Below are 11873 nucleotides of genomic sequence, written 5' to 3' on the forward strand. Positions count from 1 at the left end.
TTGTCCATTCTCATAATTATTTCTTTAAAAAAGTTAATCTAAATAAAATCGAGGAAATTCCAATAAAATAAAATCATTTTAAATTCTGGAAGTTATTATAAGTGAAAAGTCTGAGTTCTGGATCCCCCGAGTGCCAAACCTAGGAGGCATTAAAGTGAACTTCACACATATATAGTTTGATTATGACACATTGATGTCAAAGAAATACTATAAATTTCATGCTCAAGCTTTAAATTCATGAATTCATTCACGGGTTGAAAATTAATCACGACCAACCAACACTAAGAAAGTCCAGAACAAGGGTCAACCTTCCCAGATGATTAATTTCATTGATTAAATTAAAATAATAAAATAGAGCACCCGGTGGGCATCTTGACTTTTCGATGCTCCCTGCATTATAAAATGAAGTCGATTCCTGGAAAGGCCGATGCTTTTAGAATTTTATAATCAAAATGGTATGGGTATCAGTACTAATCCCGACAACAGGATTTCATAAACATTTAGACAATCCCCTAATACGGCGTATCTATCTCTTTACACAGTTACTTCTGACCCAAACATGAAATTAGAAGCAGACAGGGTTTTGATGCTGCTGAGACGCTAAGTGCAACTATCCTTACTTTCTGGGAATAAATCAGAACATCGTTTTGGAACACACAGAAGGGAAGGGGCCTCACCGAGAAAATAGTAAAACACTTCAAAGTGGGAAATTTCCTCCTCCTATTATACAAGTCCCATCATGCCAGCTCCATTCCTTCTCTGTCTAAACCCCACTTCGTTCCACTGCCACACCCACTCTCCGTCCTTCTAACATCTTGCTGTACCTTCTTCTTCCTCTGCCTCTTTAGCGGCCTGATTCTATCAACATGCCTGCGACTGTGTTAGCCAATTAAATTAAATCCCTGTTGAGAGGAAGGAAGAGGAGAGAGCAATGACGAACTATGTGTTTCTGAACGATCAGCTTTCGACGCACACCTCAATTTTTGGGTTACGATTGTGGGTTGTGCTGGGCATTTGCGTAGGAGCAGCTATAGTTATTGTTCTGTTTCTCATATCTCTCTGGTTCACCAAGCGCAACAACAATTCCTCCAACCACAACTCTTCACACAATCCTACCATTCCGAATGTCTCTAAGGAGATCCAGGAAATCAGGATTGACCCTTCGGGTGACCCAAGCCATGGAAAGTCCGACTCGTATCCAGAAGCAGAGGCTAAGGCGGATGGGGCCCAAGCCATGCTCGTTCAGCAGCAGGGGGATGGTAGCCAAAGAATTCACATAGAGATTGGTAAAGATCACCGGATTTCGTATCCTGAGAAGGGTGGTGGTTCATCGCATGGAAGTGGTGACCAGGGTTCAATTTCTGTGCCTGAGGTTTCGCATTTGGGGTGGGGCCATTGGTACACTCTCAGAGAGCTCGAGGTCTCTACCAACGGGTTTGCGGACGAGAACGTCGTAGGTGAAGGCGGCTACGGAATTGTTTATCGCGGGGTGTTGGAGGATGATACCAAAGTTGCGATTAAGAATTTGCTGAACAACAGGTAAGCCGTACTTGATTGTAATCGTCTTTGTCATATGGTATAAGTTGTTATGGACTCCATCTTCCATTAAATGGTTTGCGCACTGATGTTGTAGGGGACAAGCTGAAAAGGAATTTAAGGTAGAAGTTGAAGCAATTGGACGTGTTCGGCACAAGAATTTGGTGAGGTTACTTGGATATTGTGTTGAAGGAGCCCATCGGTATGTTTTTCATTGTTCATTATTTACATCTTTGATTTCCCTTTATAGTTGTTAAGACTTTCAAACTACTGCGCTGGATGCCTAAACATTTTGCGCCAAATTTCACCTGAATGTACTAAAAATATTGCAGGATGCTTGTGTACGAGTATGTGAACAATGGAAACCTAGAACAGTGGCTTCACGGGGACCTTGGGCCTTCTAGCCCTCTGACATGGGATATTCGCATGAATATAATACTTGGAACAGCTAAAGGGTATGCATTTCCGTGAATTTCTCTTTTTCTCCAACATTATTTCTTGTTTTACGTGATTGCAAATTGACGACGGGGGAATATGTAGGTTGACATACCTTCACGAGGGACTCGAACCTAAGGTGGTTCACCGTGATATCAAGTCAAGCAACATATTGCTCGATAAGCAATGGAATCCAAAAGTCTCTGATTTTGGCCTTGCAAAGCTCTTGGGATCAGAGAGAAGTTATGTAACAACACGTGTGATGGGAACATTCGGGTCAGTTTGATTTCTTCTTAGAAAAAATATTAAAACATTGTTTTTAACAGTGGTGACCTGGACCTCACTGGACAGGTGACTTGGTCTGTTTCACAGGTATGTAGCTCCAGAATATGCCAGTACTGGCATGTTAAACGAAAGAAGTGATGTGTACAGCTTTGGTGTGCTTATCATGGAGATAATTTCTGGAAGAAACCCGGTCGATTACAGCCGGCCTCCTGGAGAGGTTTGTCTGGTGATTTTATACGAGTATCATGTCACGAGGTCATTTCAAGCATACTCCACCCTCAAATGTGCTATTTCTGGTAATAATTGAGGATTCAATCTTGTAGGTGAACCTGGTTGAGTGGCTGAAGTCCATGGTTGCTAGCCGGAATGCAGAGGCGGCGCTTGATCCTAGGCTACCTGAGAAGCCTTCTTCAAGGGCACTGAAGCGTGCTTTATTAGTAGCTCTGAGATGTGTGGATCCAAATGCCCAGAAAAGGCCAAAGATGGGCCATATTATACATATGCTTGAAGCTGATGAGTTCCCTTTTCGAGATGTAAGTCTGTAAATTTCTCATTTCCATCTACATCTCTGCTACATTTTAGGTATGAAGCATGCCTTACCAAGAACTTTTCTGCATCACGGATCTTTTCTTGTCCACAAACAAATTGTTATGACTTGTTAATCTTGTTTGTTTTCTTCCTTAAAAGAACAGTGTCTTATGTCTCCAAACAGACAAATTTAGATCATTATTGCAGTGCGCCATGCTCTCTTCCTCTGTTCAGGCGTCACTTTGATTGTCAATTGTAACTCTTTTAGGACCGAAGAACCGGAAGGGAAAACGGACGCTCCCAGCGGATGAGCACGAGAGATGGGTTGAAGGATAAGCAAATATGTGAATCAGGTGAAAGTAGTGGATATGAAAGTAGTGTCCAAACTAGCAAGTCCATAAGCAGAAACCAAGAAACCGAAGACCAGTAGCCTTTCTGGAGCTGATTCACAAGACAACAAGGTGAATTGACGCCAAATATAGAGATGACACGAACATCATTTACTCTCCTGTATGTATTATTCGTGTATGCTTGCCTGGTTTTTTTGTAGATTCTGCAGGAATGCTTATTTGCCTTCTGGTATTAACTTGTATCTCAAGATATTCCGGTTCCTCTAATGTGTTGTCTAAATATTGTAGAGGGAAAGAATTCTTTTAATCTTATTAGACATGTTATTTACTTTGATTGGTACGAGTGTGTCATCAAAGCCAACATTCACTTGAAATGTATTCTTTTGTTTTTGCAATATGAGCTTCTAAAGATACGTATGCTGCTATTTGATGTTCAATGGCGATTACTTAGTCCCTTGCAAGAAAGAAGAATAAGATTTCATGACTTCTTAGAAATGATTTGATAAGCTAAATATATTGTTATCATGGTAGATTGTTTATTCAAAGGTTAGTGATAATATCTTGACTGTAAAGGGCTAAGCTGCAGAGCGGCCTCTTTAATACATGCCTGATTATTAATGAATGATTATCAGATAGAAGTACAGCGCCATAGACACCTCTTCTTATGATACTAATTCTGCTGGGACATCGTATCCCATAAAAGCGATGTGCTCGTGTATTAATTTTAATGACACAAATTCTCTTGATTAAAGTTCCTGCTATACTAGTACACTTTATGTTGTTGGTTGCGCAGTTATGTTTATAAAAAGCTTTGGTCCCACGCCTATTCAAGACATGTCGTCAAGTTTTGCAATGTTAAGTCTTCAAACATGATTGTACTTTTTGTCTTTTTGGTCAATAAACATGATTTTGTCCGCAAAGACGCTTGGAATCGCAAGGGCCCAGGCTAAACTGTGAGGGTAGATTTAGTCTTAGTGCTTATTTGGCATCATGATTGGGTCCAAAAACACTTATTCATATAATTTGAGACAAAATTATTTTTTAATATTTATCTCGTATTTTATAAATTATGATTTTGATCTCGTAAATCATGATTAAAAAATTACTTTTGAAGGATTCCTCCCTCGTTCCAACCAAGCACTTAATGGATACATTAAAAAAAAAAAATGCAGCTTTCCATTTATCAAAATTCTATTTCAAGAGATGGGGAGCGGCAGATAAAATGAATACTGGTAGGTTACTGTCGGGGCCAAAAAAATTAGAAAGCAAAAGATTAATTAATGAAGAAAGGAATAATTATTAATAATTATAGCAAGGAATAACCTCAGACTGCGATTGGAAATGGCAAGAAAAAGCATTGCTGTACTGTGGCTCGACAACAAAAATTTCTTTTTCTGTTATTGGTAAACCCAAAAAAATAATCCTAAACCAGTGGCTCATGGAATGCAATTTTTATTTCTGCAAAAGAATCATTGCTGGTGGCTGGGGGAATATTTAAAATATTTGGGAAAAAGTAGGTACATGGTTCAAGATTTTCTCAATCAACTGGTCAAGTTACAGGCCATTTGTTTTGGCATTCACAGGCATTGGAAGCTATTCCTAATAGGTTTTGGATGGACTCACATTCGTGGTTCATAAGTTTTTGCAACAGTTCCTGAGGACAAAGTCCATAGTGGATGATGTGACCTTGCTGATTTGTCATTTAAAAAAAAATGCCATAAGGAAACAATAAGCCAACAAAATGTTCTTCAGGACAAACAAAAAGACTAACCAGATGTTCACTGAACCAATGGCGATAATTGACCTGAAATATGAGGAACCAAAGAACGACCAATGTGACCAAGTGATCATTGAGTTAGGGAGAAGAACAACTTGACTGTTGGAAACTTGGAAAGAATGACCAATAGCATAATGGGAGCCCCAAGCAGGAGGTTGAAATGATGCCCCTTTGGAATTTAAACAGACGATTTGGTTAGATTAAATATTCCATCCCAATCTTACAAAGCGTTCGACTTCAGTGAAAATGATTTCTGCCATATACGCAGCCAATTAAATATTGACATGCCATGCATTATTTTTCTTGCCTATATTTGGGGGTCCCCATTTGTTTCTGTTCATTTTATCAAGCTATGCTGTGCTGGAATTTATGGGGGGTAGGGACTTCAGAGTTATCCCTAGCCAACAAAGAATTTGTCCGCGCATAGCAGCAATTGGGGACAACTAGCACTTGGATCGGCTCTCTCTGTTTTCAAATTTTAATCGTCATTGTGATTATTTTATTATGTTCTCAAATTAATTCAGGACCACTTTTTTTTTTTTTTGAGTAGTTCACTCTGCTATACCACAAATCTTCTCCGTTCCCCACTGTAGATATGGACAGAGCGGTTTAGACTAGATGTTTCGTAAAAAAATTACTAACAGGTTGAAAAAAAAATCTTTTCCGACTTGTAAAAGGAAAAGTTAGATTTGGATCATTAACTATAAATCAGACAGTCTGAATTAGGATAAGAGAATGAAAAAAATGAGCAGAGCAGAGAATCCGGTCATGTCTATTGTATGGATTTTTGTTGGCAAGCGTGGTGGAATATTGTGGATCTAGGGAAGAACTGGTGAACGTGTACTTGGCTGCACTGCATTTTCTGTGAGCTCATACAAGTAATTTGAAGCAACAAGTGAATTTTATTCCCCGAAATTGATTTATTTACCTCTATTTTTTAAAATTTGAGACATTATCAGGTACTAATTATAAATACCTCTCTTAGTGAGAAGTCAAACTTTAATTTATTACATAGCCAGAGACTTAGGGTCCGTTTGGGACCACGTTTGGACCCTCAAATGTGCGTCCCAGTCTGGCTTTTAAGGTGACTGTGGTTTTACATGTTTGGATCTGCGGTGGGGCTATCTGACTTCTGTCACTAAAACAGACTTATATAATAAGCTCAAAAAAGCTGCTTTTCTCCAATCTGACTTCTGTAAAAGTCAAATTGAAAAAAAAATTACTTCTCAACCACTAATCCAAACACGCCTTTAGTCGGAACTAGCATTGCTTGGCTGAGATTTATAGATATTTCGTTCCCCTATAAGAGCCCAATACTAGATAGGCCTCGCTTGTCACGCACTACTGGTTTTTTTACGGGGGAAGACAAAACCAACCTATAACTCGCCCCAAGGCACAACAAATCACGTAACCATCCAAAGAAATAGAAGGCCAGGAGCCCAAGACAATTAAGAGAGACGGCGAAGAGCATGGCAGGGCCCAGGGTACTGGCCCACATGAAATTTGTACGGCAACGAAGGATCTCTGACTCAATCAACACCTCACCTCAGATTTCATTCTCACGGGATATCTAGGAAGTGTCACTAACGAAAGTCTACACTCAATTTCAAGATGGCTCCTCAATTTAACATCTTGAAATACTTGCCGTAGAAAAGTTTAAAATCGCCACTTCTGAATTCAGTACTCGATCGATTATTTTAAAAATTGGAGGCTCTTGTGAGCAGTTTTTCTTATTATTTTCAGCGTTTCTAAACACCCCTAAGCCTCGGGGCCTTTTATTATGAATTTCACAAAACTTTTTGTAACTTATGGCAAGTGAGGGTGATCATTTCCGTGACGGGTTTGATTTCTTCGCTTAGTTCATCTCAAATGAGTTCATATCAAGAACGAGGAGAAAAATAAGAATCAACCGTGAATATAAATTGTATGTATGATTAACTTCTTACATTATCTTATTCATGGCTATGTTATCAAATCAAAACATAAGTGTGCTTTCTATAATTAAGACGTGAGAAGCGTATAATTTTATTCGTAAACGATAAATTATACTACTCCTCCGGTCTTTAATATAAGACTTAATGTTAAGTCAATTTTTGTACCTGTTTATCATATTTATTATTTTTTTTCTAAATTACCCCTCTTAATACTCTCTCAACCATAATCAAGTAAGTGAGGGAGAGAGAATATTAAAAAAGATGATTATGATATTTTAGGAAAAACATGTCATATTTTTATAATTAACTAACTTGCCTAACTTTTTAAATTTAATCAAATTAGTTAAATATGTCTTATATTAAGGATTCGGGAAGTATTACATTTTGTTTAAAAAAAAATAAAAAAACTACCTACGGATCTCTGCAGCTAAAGAAGAACAGGGATATTTACTTATTTAGATGATAACGTGAAAGATGGTTCACAAAGGATATAAGTGCATATTTTGAAGCAAAAAGGCATAAAAGAGAAAGATGCACATAATTCAGGTAGAACCATAGAAGGAAGGCACATGATAAATCTTACCACCTCGAAGAAACAGAACGTCGTAACGCATAGGGAGCAAGTGGGCAAGGTTACGGTCCAGTTTTGTCGTGATTATCATTTTAAAACGTGAAATCACCCCATTTTGCTCCTCCTTTCCCGGCCGTTGCTCTGCCATTTCAGTCTCACTTCTCATGCTCTCCCTCCTTCTTTAGCCTCATCTTTTGCCATTCTCAGCTGTCATTCTGTCATTACTTGCGGTGCTGTGTTCGTGACCTTTTCCTCATTTGCTTCAATCAACCATGCTAATCCTATTTTAAGAGCACCTCCTGATTATGTGTATTACTCTCTTTTTCCTAAATTATACCTCCAATAAGTAATTATATGGACCCACACACACACACACACACACACACACACTGTAAAACATGTGTGGCCAGCAAGGACTGCTTTGGGCTTCACTCACCCACACCCACTATATATATACACGACTCCCCATATTGATTCAGCACGCACTTGAGTGTTCAGATAATTCAGAGCTACTCGATTAGCCATGACTTCGCGTGCAGGTCTGCATCTGTGCATGTTTTGTACCACCATATTGTCGTACTTGGGGGGATCGCTGGCTCAGTCGTCGTCGGAGAATTATATCGTCCATATGGACTTATCGGCCATGCCCGAAGCCTTCTCCACCCATCATGACTGGTACCTGGCCACACTTGCCTCTGCTGTTTCCGACTCTACTTCTCCTTCTTCAAAGCTCATCTATAGCTATTCCCATGTCATGAATGGCTTTAGTGCGAGGTTGTCCCCTTCTGAGCTTCGGGCCCTGAAAAACTCCCCCGGTTATGTTTCTTCCTACCCCGAATCGCCCGTCAAACTTGACACCACTCATTCCCCCCGGTTCCTTCGCCTCAACCCGCTCTCCGGCGCCTGGCCTGCGTCCGACTATGGTAAAGATATCATCGTTGGCTTGGTGGACTCTGGGGTCTGGCCGGAATCTCAAAGCTTTTTGGATAAAGGCATGTCCGACATACCCTCAAGATGGAAAGGCAAGTGTGAGAATGGAACCCAGTTCGATCCGTCCATGTGCAACAAAAAACTCATCGGAGCTCGTTTCTTCAACAAAGGGCTACGGGCCCAGCATCCCAACGTGACAATATCCATGAATTCGGCTCGTGATACTGAAGGTCACGGAACTCACACCTCAAGCACCGCGGCTGGCAGGGAAGTTAAGGATGCATCTTACTTTGGCTATGCCGCTGGTTCGATGACAGGCATGGCTCAGCGGGCTCGAGTGGCTATGTACAAAGCCTTTTGGGAAGAGGGAACCCTCGAATCTGATATAATAGCCGCTATGGATAGTGCCGTGGCAGATGGGGTAGATGTTCTTTCCCCTGTCGTTTGGCTTCAATGAGAAACCAATGTACGAAGACCCCGTCGCCATAGCTGCATTTGCGGCCACGGAGAAGGGCGTTTTTGTGTCTGCATCAGCCGGGAACGAAGGACCGAGTCTTCGAACTTTGCACAACGGAACGCCATGGGTCACAACTGTGGCTGCTTCCACTCTGGACCGTGAATTTCATGGCGTTCTAACTCTTGGCAATCAAGTTTCAGTCACTGGCTTGTCCCTCTACGTAGGGAACTTCTCCGCAACCCAGCTCCCACTGGTTTTTATGGGACATTGTGACAATTTGAAGAAACTTATCAAAGTGAGGAGCAGCATAGTTGTATGTGAAGACACTTATCAGAATAGGTACCTGTTCGATCAAATCATGAATCTAGAAAAAGCAGAAGTGTTGGGGGGTGTCTTCATAACAAATAGCACAGACGCAATACTCGTCCTACAGTACAGCAATGTCCCGACAATCTCCGTGAGTCCAGAAAATGGAGAAATTTTGAAGGACTATATCAACAATAGTAAGTCGCCGAAAGTAAGCCGGCTGTCTTTCAAGATCACAACTGTGGGTAAGACACGAGCACCGAGTGTGGACAGTTACAGCTCAAGAGGGCCATCCCAAAACTGCCCTTACCTCCTAAAGCCTGATGTCACAGCTCCTGGAACCTCAATCTTAGCCGCATGGCCTACAAATGTCCCGGTAGCTAGAGTGAAGTCCCAGAGCTTGTCCAGCAAATTCAACTTGGCGACAGGAACATCCATGGCGTGCCCGCATGTGGCGGGAGTGGCAGCTCTCATAAAGGAGCACATCCTGATTGGAGCCCCGCCGCCATTCGATCTGCCATAATGACATCATCGGACTTGGTCGACAACAGCCTGGATTAATCAGAGACGTTGGGAACGGATTCAAGGCAGCCTCTCCCTTGGCCATGGGAGCAGGCCATATCAGCCCCAATAAAGCACTCGACCCTGGTCTCGTTTACGACGCAGGAACTGAAGATTATGTGAATCTTCTGTGTGGGCTAAACTACACTAAACAGAACATCAAGGCCATCACCAGATCCTCTTCTTTTAATTGTTCCAGCCCTTCCTTGGACCTGAACTACCCCTCTTTTATTGCATTCTTCAATTCCAACGATTCTTCGGCCTCGACGGTCAGAGATTTCACAGAACTGTCACCAACGTTGGAGAGGGACCTGCTGTCTACCAAAATTCGATAACACCCGTAGAAGGGTTTAATGTCAGCATCATCCCCGACTTCTTGGTCTTTGCAAAGAAGAATGATAAATTAAGCTACAAGCTGATAATAGAAGGCCCTGAAGTCATGAAGGCCAAGGTAGCTTTTGGTCAGCTTGTTTGGTCAGACGAGTCGCACTCGGTTCGGAGCCCTATTCTGATCACAAGTCTCAGCTCAAACCGAGAATGTCACCCACCTAAAAACTGCTTTTTTGTAAAAAGTATAAATCAGTTAGCGTGTGTTATGAATAATAATATCATTGCGATACTAGTGCTAATATTATTTAGTCCTGCGCGTGAATTCATAGAATATAACATATATATGCGTGTGTGTGTGTAAGTCTTAATTCAATCAACCATATATGATCGTATTTACAGTTATACAGATCTCCCGAATAAAAGAGAAATGAGACAAAATATAAGAATATATATAAATTAATTCACTCGATTCTGTTCGTGATTATATTCTACTCGTGAAGAGGATATTTTAACGTCACTTTTAACAATTGGCCAAAAGAAAATGTCACTTCCAACGGGCTTGAGTTTTGATTTAACTCGTTTATTTTGACCCACGAGGTCATTAAAGGGGCAAACATAACAAGCGGGTTTTAGAGAATCATTACTGATAGCTAGGCAAAAGTGAAATTGGAACAGCAGAATGCATGCACGGATGAAGTGAGAAGCGAGGAGCAGCATGGAAGGTCGAAAAGTTGAGCAAATAAACGTAGAAAAGACGAAGAATATGATGCATGAGAGCATCAGGATCTATGAACAAGACACTGCATCCTGGCTTTACATGAATATGGGGTTATAAAGCACCCATCATTTACGAGACCATTGTATCGTTTTGCATCTTATTTTATATATATGTTTAATTGGGAAGAGAAAGGGGCAAGTGTAGACACTTGACACTATATATGTATATATATGGCCCGGCATTTCTTTAATTATAATGTAAGGAGTAGTGAACTTTTTTCCCCCTCCATTCTAATGTGAGCCACCAATAATGCTCTCTTCTTAGATTAGTAATGAGGAGTAGTGTTAGAAATATTTGAATGAGTTTATTTGTAATTGTTGGGTGCTTGTTGTATTTCGTTTCTGTAAGCCCATTAGTGGCCCATTCTTGTGAGCCCTTTAGTTTAGGGTCATAGAGCTGCGCATTGTATATAAATATTGGGTCCGTTGTTGGCCCAGGTGTAATTCTTTTCTCAGTTGTTTTCAATAAAATACTTCTTTTCCAGTCCAAGTCGTGTGTTTTAGGGATTCTTGGAGCAGGTCAGTGGTCAACAAGTAGCAGTACCCATTTCCCCAGAGTTGCTTTTTATTAGTTGGCAGCCCAAAGCATAGAAAAAATTGAAGGCTCTTACAGCAAGGAAATCCCATGCATGCATCGCAAGGCTCTGTCACTGCACGGGAACAACCGGGAAAACTCTTGTATTTCAAGAAATGGTTCTTGCGAAGGCTACGGCCAATGATTTTCAGTATCAACTGTTTGCTTATCGTTCATGATAGGGTGGCCGAGTTCAAAATATCGAGTGCTCGTCCCTAAACTTCAGCTGAGAGCATAATCAATCTTCCTTATTTTTACTTGGAAAAAATATATGCTAATTTCTGTCTGTGAACATGTGGCTTTTGGTCGATCTACTGCTTAAATTCTTTATTTTCATACGTAACATATACAAGCCACTCAATGTACAATTCAAAGTCGTAGCTTGTTATGTATGTTGATTCGTAAGATTCCAATTTTTTGTTTTGGTATATGCGCGATGAAAAATACTAAAAAATATTAAGACAAGGGGGATTGTAATTCCACAGCCTGTTTTGCAGCATGACTCGAGATGGGGCGTCAGCA

The 11873-nt window shown here is 40.7% G+C and overlaps 1 protein-coding gene and 1 pseudogene across 1 annotated transcript; both read left to right on the top strand.

The window, feature by feature from the left end:
- Window positions 1–609: 609 nt before the first annotated feature.
- LOC114744851 (probable serine/threonine-protein kinase At1g01540) lies at window positions 610–3471 on the top strand. The gene is made up of 7 exons (XM_028932989.1): window positions 610–1539; window positions 1634–1738; window positions 1869–1991; window positions 2077–2247; window positions 2344–2473; window positions 2580–2789; window positions 3053–3471. The coding sequence occupies exons 1-7, from the start codon at window positions 932–934 to the stop codon at window positions 3212–3214; spliced, it is 1509 nt and encodes a 502-aa protein (XP_028788822.1). The 5' UTR covers window positions 610–931; the 3' UTR covers window positions 3215–3471.
- Window positions 3472–7939: 4468 nt separating this feature from the next.
- LOC114744856 (subtilisin-like protease SBT1.9) lies at window positions 7940–10209 on the top strand (annotated as a pseudogene).
- The last annotated feature ends 1664 nt before the right edge of the window (window positions 10210–11873 follow it).

Source organism: Neltuma alba, unplaced genomic scaffold (genome assembly GCF_004799145.2).
Source record: "Neltuma alba isolate B1F8T4 unplaced genomic scaffold, ASM479914v2 tig00004465_pilon, whole genome shotgun sequence".
NCBI classification, from domain to species: domain Eukaryota; kingdom Viridiplantae; phylum Streptophyta; class Magnoliopsida; order Fabales; family Fabaceae; genus Neltuma; species Neltuma alba.

Coding starts and splice junctions, on each gene's coding strand:
- LOC114744851 (XM_028932989.1), top strand. CDS start 932: ATGACGAACTATGTGTTTCTGAACGATCAGCTTTCGACGCACACCTCA. Junction 1,540..1,633: donor AAGAATTTGCTGAACAACAG/GTAAGCCGTACT, acceptor CTGATGTTGTAG/GGGACAAGCTGAAAAGGAAT. Junction 1,992..2,076: donor ATACTTGGAACAGCTAAAGG/GTATGCATTTCC, acceptor GGGAATATGTAG/GTTGACATACCTTCACGAGG.